This window comes from Dermacentor albipictus, unplaced genomic scaffold (assembly GCF_038994185.2).
Source record: "Dermacentor albipictus isolate Rhodes 1998 colony unplaced genomic scaffold, USDA_Dalb.pri_finalv2 scaffold_13, whole genome shotgun sequence".
Classification (NCBI taxonomy): domain Eukaryota; kingdom Metazoa; phylum Arthropoda; class Arachnida; order Ixodida; family Ixodidae; genus Dermacentor; species Dermacentor albipictus.
The window spans coordinates 17,354-36,961 of NW_027225567.1; the positions used below are offsets into that span (position 1 = coordinate 17,354).

Sequence of the window (19,608 nt, forward strand, 5' to 3'; positions counted from 1 at the left end):
GCGCAAATAGAATCAGGAACACCTTAGACTTCTGTCAAGCAAAGGACCAGGCAGGATTCCGTAGAGGCTACTCAACAATAGATCATATTCACACTATCAATCAGGTGATAGAGAAATCTGCGGAATATAACCAACCCTTATATGTAGCTTTCATTTATTACGAGAAAGCGTTTGATTCAGTCGAAACCTCAGTAGTCACGGAGGCATTACGGAATCAGGGTGTAGACGAACCGTATGTAAAAATACTGAAAGATATCTATAGCGGCTCCACAGCCACCGTAGCCCTCCATAAAGCAAGCAACAAAATCCCAATAAAGAAAGGCGTCAGGCAGGGAGATACGATCTCTCCAATGCTATTCACAGCATGTTTACAGGAGGTATTCAGAGACCTGGATTGGGAAGAATTGGGGATAAAAGTTAATGGAGAGTACCTTAGTAACTTGCGATTCGCTGATGATATTGCCTTGCTTAGTAACTCAGGGGACCAATTGCAATGCATGCTCACTGACCTGGAGAGGCAAAGCAGAAGAGTGGGTCTAAAAATTAATCTGCAGAAAACTAAAGTAATGTTTAACAGTCTCGGAAGAGAACAGCAATTTACAATAGGCAGCGAGGCACTGGAAGTCGTAAGGGAATACACCTACTTGGGGCAGGTAGTGACGGCGGATCCGGATCACGAGACGGAAATAATCAGGAGAATAAGAATGGGCTGGGGTGCGTTTGGCAGGCATTCTCAGATCATGAACAGCAGGTTACCATTATCCCTCAAGAGAAAAGTATATAATAGCTGTGTCGTACCGGTACTCACCTACGGGGCAGAAACCTGGAGGCTTACGAAAAGAGTTCTACTCAAATTGAGGACGACGCAACGACCTATGGAAAGAAGAATGATAGGTGTAACGTTAAGGGATAAGAAAAGAGCAGATTGGGTCAGGGAACAAACGCGAGTTAATGACATCTTAGTTGAAATCAAGAAAAAGAAATGGGCATGGGCAGGACATGTAATGAGGAGGGAAGATAACCGATGGTCATTAAGGGTTACGGACTGGATCCCAAGGGAAGGGAAGCGTAGCAGGGGGCGGCAGAAAGTTAGGTGGGCGGATGAGATTAAGAAGTTTGCAGGGACGGCGTGGCCACAATTAGTACATGACCGGGGTTGTTGGAAAAATATGGGAGAGGCCTTTGCCCTGCAGTAGGCGTAACCAGGCTGATGATGATGATTATGATGAACGCTAGCGTCTAGAGAAGGAGCAAGGCGATATTGTGGGACGTGTGTGGGTGTCTCAGAGACAGAGTAGCCAAGACGAGGGAGTATAGCGCAGCGCTCACGGCTGCACCCGAGATGTTGGAGCTGACCGTCGCGATAAGCCTCGAGAAGCTCGCCTACGATGTGGTGAATACCAAGGCAACCCAAGCGCCGTGTTCACTATCTTCCCTAGAAGGACTACCATCTTCTGAGTCTCAATGAAGGTGACATTATGATCGAGGAGGTGATAGGTGAGGCGGCTGATTACCAGAGCCTGTACTATGCGCAGCACATCTTTCTCGCGTAAGCTTCTTCTACGAATAATAATGCGGTGTAACATATGTGTAGCTTCTGTTATGTGCTGACTCAGAAGATGTGTAGAGTCTGAGGCTTTGCCGTCACATTGAATGTGGAGCCCTAAGATGCGGAGTCTAGTCACCTGAGGGATAGGGCTGTCATGTAAAACAGAGACATTAGGGGATTCGTTGACTCTGCGGCGCCGCCTGTGCACGAGGAGCAATTCAGACTTCAAATACCGTCACTGCAACGCGGATACTTATGACACCCAGCATTCTAAGCCTGCTCTGTACCCTTGGCGGCAGAGTATATGGAGCTTCGCCACGACTCTCAGAAGGAGAAGAGGTACCAAGCACTGCCAAGTGGCTTTCATTCGCCTTTTATTTGTTTTAATGTCATTTATTTTTACTTTGTGCTCAGTATGCATGGACTCGAACTTCATCTTTATTCGCTTTCGCTTTTCAATGTGATGCTTAGGTGGGATATCATAATCAACCATTTGAGTCGTTTTCATCTTTACGTGTTAATGAGTCATTTTGTCCATCATTCGTCACTCATAGTGCCTTAGTCCCAATATATATATATATATATATATATATATATATATATATATATATATATAGTTATTTACATTTGAAAGGTAGCCTGAAGAATTCCCCTTTACCTACTACTACTACTATACTCATGGCTACTAAACCTGCTACAGGGAAACAAATCTCATGGAAATTCCCGCATAAAATACCGCATTGTGCCGTCATCGGCGATTCGCAGACGAAGTATGTTTTCAGTCCCTTTGACCGGCACGAGGACGACGCTCCAGCCTTCGTCTCGCAGTCATGTGCGTCGATTGAGGACACGTTATCGCTTTTGGACTTTGTGCCACGCTCCGTGACTACCTTGGTGCTACATGTGGGCACGAACGACCTCACCTCTCAGTCAGGCAGCATGGTCTTCCAGCGGTATAGAAACCTGCTGGACACAATTCGCAAGCTGCGCCCGCAAATCAAGAAGTTGTTCGCCACCTTGGTGCTGCCGAGAACACCAAACCGCCGTCGAGCGTGTCGCAACAGACGGTCCGTCGAGCGCTTCAACAAGGAGGCATGTCACTTCAATGCCTTGCTGCGAAATCCCTGCCGGCGAACTAGGAACGCCATCTACCTTGACCACGAGTTCCAGTGGCTGCCCCCAGGCAGAGTACTCGCATCTGATGGGGTGCGCCCCAGCTTCGAGCGGGTGGCCATCATTGCCAGTCACCTGAGGTGCGTGCTCCTGCGGGGCGGCGGACGGTCGCATGGATTTTGGCGTGATCACAACTCAAATGGTTACGCCGCGCGGCGGGGCTCACCATCCCGTCCGGGCGATGCCCAAGCTGCCCCCTGTGACGGGTCTGACAAACACGCTGCACGTGCTCGGAGCTCTGGCACGACCAGGGGCGCCAGTTGCCGGGAGGGCAGCGGACACCGTGGAGATCGCCCCACCTACGCCGAGGCTGTTGGCTGCGCAGCGCCATTGCCGAGAGATTGAATGGCCAACATTTCCGGTACGGCGCGATCCGGCGCTTTTTGGTCCCGCGTGTTCATGACGTTGCGTAAAACAGTTGACAAGCGGGTGGGATCTGAGATGCATGCCTCTAATATGAATAAATATATAGCCTCAGGCGTCGCACCGAAGGGTCTTCAGGTAAAACAGAAGCTGGCAATGGATACATTTGACGAAAAAGAAAGAGAGCAGCGGCATGCTATACTACGGGAGGCCTCGCTTGGGCTCACTCGGCTGGTGGCACAGCGTACGTAGTGCATCGCAGCTTAAAAATGAGGAGCAGCTGCTGTTGTGTCAATCAAAGCTCACAGAATTGGAAGCGCTGGAACTGGTAAAATACGAGGTAAGAAAAATGTCAACATCCAAGAACAACAAAGGAAGAAACGGGAGCGTGACAATATCCCAACGGCCATCAGAGATGATTCTCTAAGCCATAATCTTGAATCCGAAGCGACCGGTTGTTCTGAAGTAATCAGCAAAAAAAAAAAAAAAGCACGAGGCAGTGGGTAATGCCTCAATTGTCATAAACTTGTCGAGTAGCCCATTGTCGAGTGCACAAATAAATCTCCTTTCGAAAGGTCTAACTTTTTGTCCGGCGTCCGAAAGGATGAACGAGTTTCAATTGTTTTAAGATTTGAATGATTTCGCGAGAAGCTTACGACTACGGGAGTATTTTTATGATCGAAAAACTACAGAGGGGTGTCGTGATCAGCTACCTGAACCCTCCGAAAAATCATGGACACCTGGTGAGGCACGTGATAAATACTTGGACATGTATATTTGTGCGGTTCAAAAAGATATAAAAGAGTGCGAGAGGCATCGTCCCATCCGCAGTAACCTCTCAAAAGGGGAAGAGGAGGCGCTGCGAACCCTACGTGATGATCAAACAATTGTCATTAAGCTAGCGGACAAGGGTGGTGCAGTGGCGGTACTTGACCAGAGTGTTTACATAGCCGAAGGTTTCCGTCAACTAGGCAACTTTTACACAGAACTCCCAAGCGATCCTACCGAGAACTTTAAAAGCGAAATAAAGGACGCCCTAACCACTCTGCGCAAGGCAGGGCAGATAACCGATAAGACGTTCAAAGCATTGATCCCAAGAAACTCTGGCTCTGGCCGTTTCTAGCTACTACCCGAAATTCACAAAATGAACAATCCCGGTTGGCCTATCGCTTCCAGTAATGGTACAGCGACCGAGAAAATATCCAGCTTTATTGACAGTCTCATCAAGGACATCCCATCTTCATTCCCCTCGTACATTTAAAACACAAATCACTTCCTTCGGGAGGTATCAAACCTGACGGTACCGGCGGGGGGTTACTGTGTCACTGGTCACTCCTTCCAGTGGCTTTGAATTCTGCCCCCCAAGGCTCCAAGAACCAGCACTCATTCCCTGACTCCACCAGCCATTGCTCATCCATTCCCTTGCACGAAATAAATTTCATCTAGAAGCTCGTGCATGTTGAATCTTTTTCCACTTGAAGATCTGCTGCTACGAAGCAGCTGTTAATTTTGCGGTATGAATCGTAAAAATAAGCTTTGCATAAGATGTGCGCATATGAACATTTGAAACGCGTTTAAATTTACGTGTCTGCACCGCATACATTGAAAACGTGCAGCTGCTGGGAACGACGTTTAGTGATGAATGTCGGCCAACGGTCACTGACATCATTGCAGGCACGATAGTTCTGTTGGCGGCATTCATTATTCGTCTCGTTTCGGCAGCCAAAATGTGCTCACATAGTTGTCTACAACACGTGTATGAAGGTTTTTTGTTTAACATGCCCTTTAAATCATTTCTTGCCTTCCACCTCTGCGGGAAAACTTCATATGCATGCTGAAAAACATTGCACCGCTTTTTGTTGCAAGGCAATGCGCGTTTGCACGCGAACTTTTGAGCTGTTCGAGCCACTGGCGTGGTCAGGATTTTATATCGAGGGGGCTCCTATTCTTTATATGTGCATTCGTGCGTGTGTACACAGAAATTAAAAATTTCGGGGGGTAGACAGCTCTCCGGCTATGCCAACTGCTCGAGCTTAGCCTGCATTATAAAGTGTCATCTTGCTCAGCGCTTGCGTACAGTTGCCGCGTGTAGCTCGCGACCAACAGACTAAAGAAGCAAGTGGAACACCGCGCGGCATTTGTCTCCTGCGCGAGCGAGGAGTGGCTCCACTGCAGAGCTGGATCATAAACCGGACTTATGCGCAACACTAGTTTCCTCCGGCTGCTCGGGGTGGCGGTGACATTGTCCACGCGAATGTAGAGAAAAATCACAGTAAGCGAGTTCGTGCCTTTGTTCGAAATTCTGTGCCACCTCTGTGTCATGTGCTAAACAGCTTCGCAGGTCATTGCCCTTTCCAGAGTGGAATGGTTTGCGACTGTTATGCCGACTTTTTTGGGGGGATTGGAAATTTTGCTGCCGCCCGTGAGCAATTTAGTTGGTGTGGGCGCGCAGCAGCAGCAGTGGGTGTCAACAAACACACCCACCACTGCGGAGTCTTCTTGCTCTTCGACGCATCCGTCCTCGCCTTTGGCCACTTGCTCACGCAAAAAAAAAAAGTGGATGGTGTGCGGCACCACCCATTGTTCGCAGACCTCGCGTGGGCTGCGTGGTGGCCGCATCTCACTCAGCTATTTGGAGCAAGCGCTCTGCTACGCTGCCGAACAGTTCGTGAACAGATTCTGACACTCGCGCAACAGTTTGAGAGAGGCGATGAAGTCATTTTTATATGCTGCGGAGATGGGAGCGCCTTACGCATAAGGAAACAAACGCTTGTCAGGCTTCAGGCAAATATCGAAATGTCAACGAATTAAACCAGTGACGATGACGAGACAGATGTGGGGCTTCCGCCACAACGACAGTCAAATTCCTGCGATCAACGTTAAATGCAGTCACTTTAGCGCGGATACGTACGGCACCCAGCATTCTAAACCTGCTCTGGACCTTTCCCGGCAGAGTATTTTGAGCTCCGGCAAAGCTATCACACGCGATAGCGAAAGCAGAGGGCAAGGAGAAGAGCCACGAACGGCTCTCGAAGGCTTTGATTAGCTTTCGTTTTTATTTATTTTTATTTCATTTCATTTATGTTTACTTTGTACAGAGTATGCATGCGTTTTCGAAGTTTCACATTATTCGATATTTCTTTTTCTTACGATTGAAATTATATGGACACTCGAGGTGCATCGCAGCCGTCGCCGTGAGGTTCCGTATAAAGTCCCAGTGCTGTAAAAACGTCGCCGCGCGCCGTACGCTGCATGTGCGAGTGAAAGTTTGCGAGGGTGAGCCGGCGAGCAAGCACGTACATACGCAGGATTTTTTTCGGAGGCGGGGGGGGGGGCAACCCAAGGTAACTTTTCAGGGCAAATAAGGCAGGGCGGGGAGGGGGGTACGTTTACTAGTGTAAATGTGAATGATGCCCACCGTTCGCCATAAAAACGCGCAATCCCGCAAAAGAGAAATAAAATATCTCACAGGTATACGCCTGTGAGATAGAATTATCCTTTGCTTGACAAACAAGGAACCACATCAAATGGACTCGCGCAGGAAAGAAGCGCAGGAAGAACACTACCAAGAACACGTCCAAGCAGGTCCTAGAAAGACAGGTCATGCGAACGCCAACTGCATGTCGGTGCTCTAACCAAATGTGGTATACCCACTGCGAGACTGGCTACCCCCACAACGTTAATTCTTGCCGTCCGGAAACTCTGAAGTGAGCAAGAAATAGAAGATAGGACAGACGAAAAGGCGAAATAGAAAGATAGATTAAAGAGGAGGACAAGAAAACGCGACTGCCGGTTTGCTCCAGGTGGTCAGCCTGCGGCTGCCGTCTATGTCAAGCAGAGACCGAAGAGGTGTTTAGCTTCCGCCCGGTGGCCTGAAAGGTTCAAACACCCGAAATCAGCTCAACCCCAGGATCCTCTTTCCCCAGACACGGATAAGCCGCGCACGGCTACGCGTGGGAAGGTCCAACACTCATGTGCTCGGGCACATGGTGTCGCAACACACTAAACACCTGCTGACGGCAGCGACACTTAGGACTGCTTACGTGTGGGAATGCGAAAGCATTGTAGTCGCTTTGGAGAAATGTTTTCGCTTTAGTATGCATCCGTATGTCGTCGTGTACGTTGTAAACTTGCACGGCATTCCCTTTTGTTGTTCCCTTGCTTTGTCTTCGGCGGCGTGCTTCCGTGAGCGACCACGTTTCACAGATGCCACTGAGGTAGATGCTTCGGAGTGCATCGCAATAGACGCAGCACCGATGAAATCCGAAGAGCATGCGAAACATGGGAGGCAGTGAGGTGATGTACGCAATCACACACGCACTAGACAACTTTAGTCATCTATAACCGCAGAGATGATGCCCTTTGTGTTTGCTACGTGAAATATTCGGCAATAAAGAAAATAAAAGCCACGTGGCGTCGGGGAAGCGTACTCGTCTCGTGCCAGTGAGGCTCGGGTTCAATTCCCAGACAGTAATGTAAAAAAATTTTTTTCAATTCTATTAATTGACTTTGCTCGGATTGACGTGAAATTTGTCAGGCTGCGAGCATTTGACGTATTTTTACTTTTCGCGCCGTCGGCCATTTTTTGTACCATACTTCGGTCGCGCCGGCGATAACAATGCCAGATTGTCGCATAATGGGGCGTATAATGCTGTCTCATTAAAACGAGTCAACATTAGCCCCACTTTTGCATCAGCCGCCACGCACTTCCTCAGAATACAATGCAGTACAAAACTGCCAATTTATTTCGTGGCAGCATTGCGACACGCCTATCTTTTAACTGCTGCGAGGCTCAGAACCAATGATTACGCCTTAAGCGCCCACCTGCATGGATCCCTCTTCCAAATAAAACAAAAGCGTTGACACCAATTAAAAGTTAGTTTTTGTGAAACTTCTAAAGGCGATTATTATCATGTACCGGATGCCTACTACTGCTAATCATGTTCTGCCCAACCCCCCTCCCCAAACAGAAAAGGAAACTCGATGCCCTTCGCCTCTGAAGGATGGCCAGCGAAAAGTTGCGTGTATGGGCCCCTTAATGCCGAACTGCACCTGCCCCGCGGGTCGCGACCCATCACTGCACTATCTCCAGGATCGGCCCACGTATAGGGAGCGCTTAACGCCTGCCTCACCTCTACCGCGTGCCATCCCGGTATTGCACTATATCCGGTATCGGCCCACGAGTGTAAAATGGGCGGCATACGCGCAGACGCGATCCAGGAGATCGTACAGCTTTGCTGTGAAAAAACTGTAGCCGGGAACTACGAGCGCGTAATAAAAAAGAACACACCATCTGGTAGTTCTTCAATGCACCATCTGAGCTTCCATAACACGATCCCGCGAATGAGCGCATACCACTGTTTATAAAACAGCGCCTTAGCACAAAAACTGGAACACAGTCCGCATTAAAAATTGACACGGAAAAACCGTAAGTTAAAGCAGCGTTATATTCTGCAGATCGCGAACAGCAGTTCCGCACAAACCCATTACATAAACAAAGTTGAATGGTATAACGCTCGATATCACATTCGAAGTGGCCAGTTTTCATAAACCCCTACCCAAACATTATGCCGATTATGCGCTTGCATCCAGCACTATGTCATAGGGCGGACTTTTATTGCGAAAGCAACACTGCTCGAGGTTTCCGCTCTTGGCCGTCGTCCCGGAGAATCCACCATTGACCTTTAGCGTGACCTATGTGTGACGTCATACCAGCTGTGGAAAAGCGGGGCCCCAACTCGGCTCGTCGCGATCGTCCCAGCGAATCCTCCACGGTATGTCGGATGATGTGTATGAGGTGAAGCTGCAACGATGTGCTGCCGCTAAGAAGCAGGGCGGCATGCGGAAGAAACGGATGAAAAGCGGGAACAACGTCTAGCTAAACGGCGTGCATATTATGCAGCCAGGCGAATGCGTTCAACATCTCTTGATCTGGGTGCATCTACAAGTATCATGCATGCTCTCAATGCTGACGCGACTTTGGCGACACCTGATCGTTCGACAGCAAGCCTTATGGATGCTTTAAACGGCGACGAGACTGTATCTACACCTTCGATGATTAGTATGGAAGTCTACAACCTGAACAGAAGATTTCCTTCGCAATCCACTAGGCTTAGCCAAGCTAAGCTTCTGCCAATTTTTTTCTTCCCAGGTCTGACGAAGATCTCTAGCATGGAAATAAAGACAGGGCATTAGACATAGCGGGGGAAGTAATCATTTATTCACGCAGAGCATTTCGTAAAAACTACAATTCGTAAAAACTAAAATTCGTAAAAACTAAAATTCGTAAAAACTAAAATTCGTAAAAACTAAAATTCGTAAAAACTAAAATTCGTAAAAACTAAAATTCGTAAAAACTAAAATTCGTAAAAACTAAAATTCGTAAAAACTAAAATTCGTAAAAACTAAAATTCGTAAAAACTAAAATTCGTAAAAACTAAAATTCGTAAAAACTAAAATTCGTAAAAACTAAAATTCGTAAAAACTAAAATTCGTAAAAACTAAAATTCGTAAAAACTAAAATTCGTAAAAACTAAAATTCGTAAAAACTAAAATTCGTAAAAACTAAAATTCGTAAAAACTAAAATTCGTAAAAACTAAAATTCGTAAAAACTAAAATTCGTAAAAACTAAAATTCGTAAAAACTAAAATTATCAAAACTAAAATAAACAAACAAAACATTTACAGCATGCCCTAAAGATCAGTCTTTACAAAGTCATGCGAATCGCGTTTCCGCGTAGCCGTGGCTGCCCTGCGCTGAGACCGTCGGAGGAATCCCGTGGGGCGTTTCTTCTCAGGCCCCTTGAGTGGAGCCTGTGATCCCTCTTCATGACTGAGAAAAAAAGGATAATTAGTACGGCATTGATCAGGAAACTGCACGCCTGAAAAGGCGTAACAAAAAAAACGAGTATTTAAAGCGACCGAACCAGCGACAGCGCGGCTTGCCTATGATGCTGGAGGCTACGAACACGCCAAAGGCATGAGTACTGGGGCCATTCGCACCATTGAGTCGTTTGGCAGGCAGTTAAGGCGAAAGCCTTTCTAGGCTCACGTTGAAGCTTGTGTCATCACGCGATATGAAGCCAGATTAAAGAGTGAAAAATGACTGATAGTGACAGTGAATGATAAAGTTATAACAGATTGGTAAAGGCTAATGATTACTAGTAATGACTCATAATTACTACTAATTACTTGTAATGACTCCGATATGACCACTATGTCTAATCACGGCTTGTAATGACTAGAATTGATTAGAAATGACTAGAAATGCTTAGTAGTGAGCAGTAATGAGTAAAAGAAAGAGAAAGATAGGAAACAAAGGAAGAGTTGAATGACAATGGGAGGAAGAGTCGGCTTTCGCTGTTCACCTCTTACGAGAGAGGTTAAGAGACCCTGTAATTCTTTTTACCTGCATCCCTATGATGGTGGGCACTCATCACTCGCGATCAATTTAGTTGACGGGTGACGACCGAATCACTTCGAAGACGGGAAAGGAGGTCTGGTTGGCGTGTTAAAGACCTGCAGTGTAGGTGTGATGTCGCTGCTCACGCCGCACGTCTCAAAATATTTGTTTGCCTCGGCGACTGAAGATACTGGTACATGAGATACCGAATGTTCCTACTCACTATTATGCATGGTAGAAACCCAACGCACAGAGAAAGAAGGTGTTCATTTTGTAGCTTAAAAAAGAAAGATCGAAAGGCAGCAGAGCGAGCACGGAGATTTAAAAAAAGCCTGCAACTACAAAACGCCTTCACAAATTGTACCCAGCCGCCTACAACGTACAAGGCATTACAATAAGCCATCTATAATACAGGTTGTTTCAGTGAACGCTTTCAAAATTTTAGGGGTTCCCTGTGGCAGATAACTCAATTCTAGTTTATGAGCCGGTCTGCTCAATGCGACGGACACGACTTGCACAAAAAAATTAAAATGCAAAATTATAATTAAAAAGAATTAACCAATAAAATATTATGGGGTTTTACGTGCCAAAACAAACCACTTTCTGATTTTGAGGTACGCCGCAGTGGAGGACTCCGGAAATTTCTACCACCTGGGGTTCTTTAACGTGCGCCTAAATCTAAGTACCACAGGTGTTTTCGCATTTCGCCCCCATCGAAATGCGGCTGCCGTGGCCGGCATTCAATCCCGCGACCTCGTGCTCAGCAGCCCAACACCATAGCCACTGAGCAACCACGGCGGGTAATTTCAGTATCGTAACACGTGTGTTAATCTCAAGTAGTGTCTTTGTTGCTCGCTTTTTGGCTTCCTACTTCTTGATATGTTTAACTGATGTCTTCAAACCTTGCCATGTTCAAATGCTGCAGTATTTGCAATCACATCTATAGACATACATATAGATACATACATACAATTTCGTTGAGAGTTAGCGCTCGTCCTGTCTGCTGCTAGTCTCGGTCTGCGTCACTTCACGCTACAATTCAAATCATGCCTCCGAAATTCACTACTTGCCATAAGTGACGTGAAAAGGTCCCTAATAGGGAGAGGGACCGTGATACAAACGTATTCTCGAACTACGAGTGAGCTTTGGTACGGTTTGTGTTCACAAAGCAGTCAAGAAACGCTGTTCACCGTTTCCTTTGTTAAAGTAGTTTTAAAGCTAAGCTTTTTAAAGTGAAGCTGCGTTTGTGCCAGCTGATGCCTTGCTGAGAATACAGCAACTTCAACTACCCACTATATATGGATGTTGGCATGTGCAAATGGGCATGGGAGCATTCTTGGAAAATACCGCAGAATGTACGTGATATATACCGGGTAAATAGGTGTTTGAATACACAAGCAGAACAAGTTGCAAGAAACGAAGTCGGCAACAAAAGCACCGTAGTGCAGAGAAAAGGAAAGGTTAAGTGAACGAAATGAGACCACAACATGCATTGTGTAACGAACGGTGAACTGCATTGAAGTAATGGCATTTCAGTAAACATACAATATCCATTCGCAAATTGATCGATTTGTACAGACTCCCGGGATCCTGCATATTTTTTTTAATAATTTATACAAACTTTTTTTCGACCAGGTAGCCTCACTGAGCGTATTCGCAATGTCGAAGGAAGAGCGACATCGATGGGAAAGGAAAAAGGTCAAGGCGCGAGAGCTACTGCACAATTCAGAGACCAAAAGCCGCGATAATTGCGTAGTGAAGGAGTCGACTTGAATTAGCGGCCTGCAGGTGCATACCGTGGTGGGCTCTTAGTTCGGATACATTTGATGCAAAGACTCACCTTATAGGTGGCTGTCCCACGAGAAGTTGGTGGTCGCGGTTTCCGCAGCGAGTACAGCGGCGGCGTGGCAAGCCCAACCCCCGAGAACGTCATGTCGCAGTGCAATGAGCCGGACGATAGAGACCGACTGCGCGGTGATTGCTTGACTTCTTCCCAGGGCAGAGCCGTGGGTACCCCGCAGAGCTGTTCGCGCTGTGAAGGTGCAAAAACATCAAAGCGGCCACTCTGCTTGCGACTTTGAGCTATAAGAACAAGCCGATACATCATAGTTGCCACGTATTATCGTAGATACCGATGGTGTTTTCAGAAGATACGTATGAAGGTACAGAAAGAAAATAAAACCTATTTTTTCCGATATTGAAATCGCCTATCAGTTTTTTTCTTATATTTCAATATTTATACTCGTACACCCATAGTTCCTTTACAATTCTAGTGCCCCAACCATTACAGAAATGACGTTCAGCAACAGGCAGCAAGTACTCTCCACATGTCCAGCTTTAGCAATACTGGAAACGATCACGAAAACTTAGGAAAACGTCCCTCAGTTCTTGCGATACAATCGATCGCTGGAGTCTTCAGTTCGTTGGTATAGTGTTGTTGGCAATGGAGCACGCTGAGCTAGTTAGGCAGAGGGTTGTTTACCTCCTTCAGAACCTCTACCCCCGCCCCCTCTTCTCAGATGGGTGGAGCTACAGAATGGAATCTCTGGCATATCAGTCGCTTTTGTAGGCAGCTAATAATTAAAAGCTAACTGAACGTAGAGCTCACGGTAATGAGCTTGCAGCACACACACTAATTCCACCATCAAAGTGAAACGAAAAAGGCAGCGAAGGGAACGCGTCTGCATCAACAAGGTGTCGAGTCACGAGTAAATGATTGAAAGCCAAGGGTACTACGAACACTAAGAAAAAAAAGAAAAAACTATTGTGCAGCGTGCAAATGCAGCAGGTAGTCGAGTGCTATACAACGAAAGTGCGAGTGTTCGGCACCAATGTGGTATTCAAATACCCGAATGCTGGTTACACGGACGCGCCAGAAATAAATTACGTTGTCTGCAGACATCTGCTCGCGAGGGTAGATCACTTAGTTTTGAGAACTCGTCTATTTCCCGCGGTACTTGCGAAGAGCATCACCGTCGAAAATGTTTTCGAAACATCCTCATGAATGAAACTTCATGAGGAACGGTTATACTTATGAAGCGCCCATTTGTGGCTACGTGGATACAAAAAAAAAAGAAAAATCGAAAGTAATTTGTATTACACTTAGCGAGAACTTTCCATAGCAGCTGTTCAAACTGTTACTCGAAGTAGCTCATGGAAGGCACATGGAGCCACTATAGACCACCTTGAAATCAAATAGAATGCGCGAAAATGTATACTAAAACATTTTCACAAACGCACTGTTTGCATGGGCCAGCGTTAACATACCCGGCAGACATTTTGTCCTTTGAATGAGACTTCACGGATAAGTGTATACCATCCGTAATGCACTCATAATTGAACCAGGCTGAATGTGGAACTACAACCATTGCACATAGCGGTCTATGCTATAGATAGCGATGACTAATGATTATAAATGCAGTTATAAATGTAATTATAAATTGTGATCGATGCTCGAGTACACGCTACTGATGCGCACGTACCCTCATCCGCTGCACATACTCCCAAAGACGCAACTTCTCAGCTCTTGAGATCGTCTTTCCCCTACGTTCTGCGAGCTTGTCGATGTGGTTGAAGGAAAAGTCGAGAAGCTCCTCCATGTGGACTTTCTCGTCTGCGGACAAGCAATGAACACAGTTGGAGTACGAGTGACTTTTATGTTGATTACATAACCTCATATGCCTAAGAGCCATTGTGTAGGGGGGGGGGAGGCAAATACAAAAGTCTATACAAAGTAGGTTAACAATAGAAGAATATGACGGCAAGTACAGCAAACCCTGTCCAGAACGCTATAGAGCAAAGAAGGGGCCATATGACAACGGCTGCCTTGTTACAGGTATAATCATGCGATTTATGATTCTACCCGAATTACGATTGTACCAGCGTGTCCAAGCCGTGTCGCATTCATCGGGGGCACGTTAAAGATGGTCAAATTATTCAGTAGTCCCCTATTACGGTGTGCCTCAATCAAAACGTGGTTTCGGCACCGAAATTTGGAACAGAATTGTACCAGCGTATACCGGGTGTCCCAGCTAACCTGGACCAAGCTTGTTAAAAAACGAAGAGCGCCAGAGAAGTACCAACTGCATAATAGCGGTAGCTGCGTGTACTTAGCAGTATTTTTCTCATCACTAAATATTGTTTTTATATGGCCAACTTTCATTATTGCTTGAATCTCAATTATAACGTTGTAGATCGCCTCAAATAACCTCGGATGCAAACATTTCTTTAGTGCTAAAATTTGCCTTGTCTTTGCCGATAAAGAACGAAACTGCGCGAAATACGAGAAAATTTGACTCCAGTCCGCGCCGTGAAAGTAGTTGACCAGCGAAGCTGTGGTACCACCCGAGTCGATAGACTAATGTGACGTATCCTTGAATTGGGTCCTGCCGAGCCTGAGCACGCCGCCGTTGTGCATATTGATGTTGCCGTTCCTTTCGACGCTCATAGTATTCGCGCTGCTCTTCAAGCGTCGTAACTGTGCGCGGCTTTTCCATAGCGCTATATCACAACAAATGAAATTGGTTGCTCGGTGGGCTCTTTCACATATGAAAGTGTAGTGACGTCGCTCCCTGCTTCGTATGCTACAGTTACCTCTTCCCGGCAACGGCAGCTTATGCACCCGTAATCTTTACGGGGAGAAGCTTGGGGCGAACAGTATACGCGAAGGGGAGCTTTCTGGATATTTTTTTTTGGAATGCGACAGCATATGTTCCATGAAGAAGAAAATGCGGCGAGCGCCCGGCGTTAACATCCGATGATTCCGAAACCCACTTGACCAAGTGATGACGTCACGTTCCTAGCGCTGGACCTGCTGCGGTTCGCACTGCGTGATCCCACGGTCAATTAAAGTTAGAACAAATTAGAGTAAGGCGACTTAAGATGGAGCAAAGCGAATGAAGGTGAAGTAATGTGGACGGAGGGCGGTAAAACTCAGAAAAGTTCAGTAGTTTTGAAGAACACGTGAAATGCATGACGTCACGCATCATAGACGTAACCAATTAGAGAGATCATTTATTGAATTATTCAATTTACCCTACAGGCTCGGAGGAACATAGGGTAGGGGGGGGTTACAGAAAAATGGCAGTAATTAAGGCAAAAAAGGAAACAAATCAATATGTACAGTAATATGTACAATATGTACAGTAATGTGCGCGTTGGGTAAAAATGACCTGAGAAGTTCCTACGTCGGGTGAACTCATCCAAACGCGAGAGCGTAAATTTGCACAGTGAAACTGGTCGTGCTTGCTCGTCGATTGCACTCAGCGAAACAGTAGTTGCGTAAGCACCGCATCACGTGGTTTTTATGTATTTCGCAGGTCTTTGGCGAAAACCAGGTAACTTTCAGCACGAACAAACTACTTCAATCCCAGGTTAATTAAGGCGCTCTGCAAATTTTTAATTGGCCAAATGAAGACAAATAATTAGTGATAAAACAATAGTTGTAAAGAACACACGACTGCCGCTAATATGCAGTTGGTACGATAACCCAGAGATCGTTTTTTCTTTTTTTTAAGTCTTGGTGTAATTTAGCTGGGACACTCGGTATACACCTTGTGCTGAAGCTTTCCGCAGTTGGCAGTCGCACCAGAACAGAGCCTAGCGAACGGGTGGGGACAAAATGGAAAGGATGCGTTAGACGCCTTTAACACCTCCGATCGCATTTCACAAGGCTATCCAGAACGTGCGTTCCAGAAAGCATACTACACAATTCGTACCGCGCATACAATCTGATTACTCAAAGTTTGTTCAGTTCAGTTTTATTCCTTAAAGGCCCCCATTTCAGGGGGTGTTACATAAGGGGTGGAATTACATTTGTAGTGAGGAAAACAAACAGCGATGATGATTTAACATTGAAGGTGATCTGTTACACGTTCTTGAAAAGCAGGTGTTGAAACGATGGCGACGATGTCATGGGGTAGGCCGTTCCAGTCCGTGACTGCTCGAAGAAATAACGAAGCTGAAAACGTAGTAGTAGTATGTGATAGTGGGCGGGCAACTTGAAGGGGATGACTGGTGCGGTGAGATATGCGTGATGCGGCGGCGATATACGGTGCTTGATTGAGAGGAGAATAAAAGAATTTGTGATAAAGGGTGAGGCTAGCAATGCGACGACGAAAAGAGGGGTGACAGTCCGGATGTAGCTTTCAAGGATGAAACACTGACGTCATATGAGTATGAGGAATGAATGAATCGGGCAGCATGGTTCTGCACAGCTTCCAATGCTAGAACATAACTTGCTAGAACATAACCAACGATAACATGCAAGTTTCTATGATGCAGGCGCGTCTCGCGCTGAGCGGTAACATGAATTTGTTAGAGGGGGAAATGCAATCACCGAGAAAAGGATAAATAAGTACACGTGCCAATATGCGCAATAATATGCTACGCCATTTGTATCGCTCGCTCTGCCAGGGTTATCTGCGTAGTCCTGTTTGCTAAAACGCGGCGCATTAATAAATGTAGAATAAGATAGGGAATTTGCGATGCACTGTCAATTGTTAATGGGAAGCATTCTTCCAGTGCAGCCACTGCATAACGGGCGAGCCTATCACCGTTCTATTGAGCGGATCGCGGTGACAGTGCAATCTGAAATTATGTGCCACAGGAGCAACTATAGGTATGTGCCACTGGGTTTAAGTTTGCGATTTTATCGAGTCATTGGAAATATTCCGCATTATATTCCGTATTATTCAGACAACAGTTCTCCACAAATCATGAATGTTTCGAAATATGTAAACGTCAATCACAAGAAAAAAAAAAGGATTTATTAGCACACGCGAGGTGTAAAAGAGGCAGAGGCGACGATCGCGAATACTTGAAGCTGCGCGGCCTCGCTAGATCGTGGCGGTGCGCGATGGGGCCTCGCAGAATACAAATGCACGGCGCTAGCACTCGTGAAGCGAACAGCGTAGCAGACAGCAAACAACCGGGTAGAACCTTTGGTCGATTGCAAGGAGTGCCGCCGATCTTGCTGATAAATGCCGTGCCGTTGACTGGTGTGTGGATGCGCGCGCGAGTGTGTGTACCACGACGGGCCTACAAAAACGAGGCGACAACACACAGTGCCAGGAATTAAGTTGTTAGGCATCGCTGGACATGTCTTATTTTACCGTGTCGTGATCGCGGTGCGCCAGTCATGGACTATAGTGAGAAAGGATTTTATCGATTAAGTAGAAACGCATTGCAATTGCCATTTCTCTGCATTGCTAAGCTGACAAAGTGCAAATGAAGGCAAGCATTGCAAAGAAACGGCAAAACGTCGATAACCCGCGAGAGCGGAGAACGTGAAAGCAACCGGAGAAATCCGCGAAGCTTGACTATGCTTGAGCGCTGTACGAGACGGCGCAACGTCGACAGAAAGCTACGCGTAAATAAATGCAGTACTATGCACGGGACTTGATCCACCTGGGAAGCTCGGTGGCTATGCTTTTCTGCAGCTGGAAACGAGGTCGTGGATTCGATTACCAGCCGCATTCAGATGGGGCGGAGTGAAAGAATGCTCGTGCCGAGGGCGCACGTTAAAAAACCAAGATTAGGAGGGGGAAAAAATGGAATCCCGAGCTTGCGAGCGAGCGCGGAGAAGCTTGTGCAGTGTGCCGACGAGAGTAATTTGCTTTGATGGAGTGCGCCAAGAATGCAGTTCTGTACGCGGTCGTAGATACCATAAATTTCGTCCCCATACGTGCTGTCGTGAAGCTTACGTCGGGGCAATGAGTGGTTGGCACTGTACCATGCGACGTACAGCAGAACACTATTCTTAGGCTTCACTTGATGCACATCGTAATTTTTAAGTTAGGGTATTTACCAAGTGCTTTTACAGGTAGAGTACCGATTACGACACAATTCGATAATTACTCGTATGTTACCGGAACATGCGAAAGCATTTTGTTCGCTTGACGGGAAGATGGCACGAAAACTCTACAAGCCAGCAGCAGTCTTTTCGTGACTGCCACTTGTTTTGCTATCACCGCCTTGTACTTTGCCCCCGAAAGCTGCACACTTTTCTATGAGAGATGCCGTCGTATAAGGCTCCGAATCAATATCGGCACCGAGCGGATCTTTGCTGAAAGCCTAAACCTTAATTTGCTAGTGCTCTTCCCTACATGCGGCCGCCGAATTTAGCAAGCCCCAGCATATCCACTTCGCCGGCCGTTTAGCTCTCTTTTCCTCTCATATTAAGCTCGTCGTGAGGGTATAATATTAGGCCCGAAAGGGTAAGAAAAGTCACAGTCAGCTCGTTTACTCGCCCGGGTAATCAATAGACAACCCCTACAATTTGCTTGCCTTCCGTAATTTCGACCCGGTAGCAAGGACAAGACGGCACGCTATTGTGGAAAGCCTGTTGTTACGCTTACCGCTCAGCACCTCGATGACATTCTCGTCGACAGAATCGGTGAGGGCAGCTGCATTGCTGCCCTTTGGCGCCGGTGAGACGTGCAGCCAGCGCAGCAGCGATTCCATTGTCGATGCTCTGTTACTGATGGTATTAATCCCACAGCGCGGGGCTACGCGAGCGCGTGAATTTAAATAGATTTTTCTCAGGTGCCGTACTGCAGCGCATGCGCATTACATGACTCGCGAATTTTGACTCTCGGCGCATGTCTTACGTCACCGGTGGGCTTCTGCGTCGTCAGCGATACGCTTTTCGTGCTTCGTTTCATCTGTTACGTGCAAATATAGGGAGTGTAAGGGTAAGTTGTGTGGTTGAGTACCGATGATTACCGCCATGCTTATGAAGCGCGTGAAACGGTAAACGTTGCACAATGACGTATATCATTTTACTTTACGTTTTGTTGTACAAAGCAATGAAGTCTGTATGCTACCTCAATTCCGAGAGCAAGGTGTAAATAGGTTCGTGGCGGCAACGATTTAGGAGCAGCTGCAAGGATGCATTATGGCGATAGCACCGGAAGACGAAAGCTGGATGATTATTGCGCTCTCCCAGCAAGGGTACTTGCGACGCGCTATCGCTGGTCTCACGGAATGCAACTCACGGGCCATTGGCGTTGAAAAGAGCACAGGCAATCCTGTCTCTGCAATTAAAGATGACAATCCAGTGTACGGTGCACTGTATCTGCCTTTTGAACGTCGCTGTTAGAAATGACATAAAACTACAAGT

The 19,608-nt window shown here is 46.6% G+C and overlaps 1 protein-coding gene across 1 annotated transcript; it reads right to left on the bottom strand.

The window, feature by feature from the left end:
• Nucleotides 1–9,747: 9,747 nt before the first annotated feature.
• LOC139051611 (uncharacterized) lies at nt 9,748–19,344 on the bottom strand. The gene is made up of 4 exons (XM_070528545.1): nt 18,845–19,344; nt 13,970–14,100; nt 12,328–12,519; nt 9,748–9,917 (listed from the first exon to the last, which is right to left on the bottom strand). Exons 1-4 carry the CDS (start codon nt 18,948–18,950, stop codon nt 9,912–9,914), a joined length of 435 nt encoding a protein of 144 aa, XP_070384646.1. The 5' UTR covers nt 18,951–19,344; the 3' UTR covers nt 9,748–9,911.
• Nucleotides 19,345–19,608: the final 264 nt, after the last annotated feature.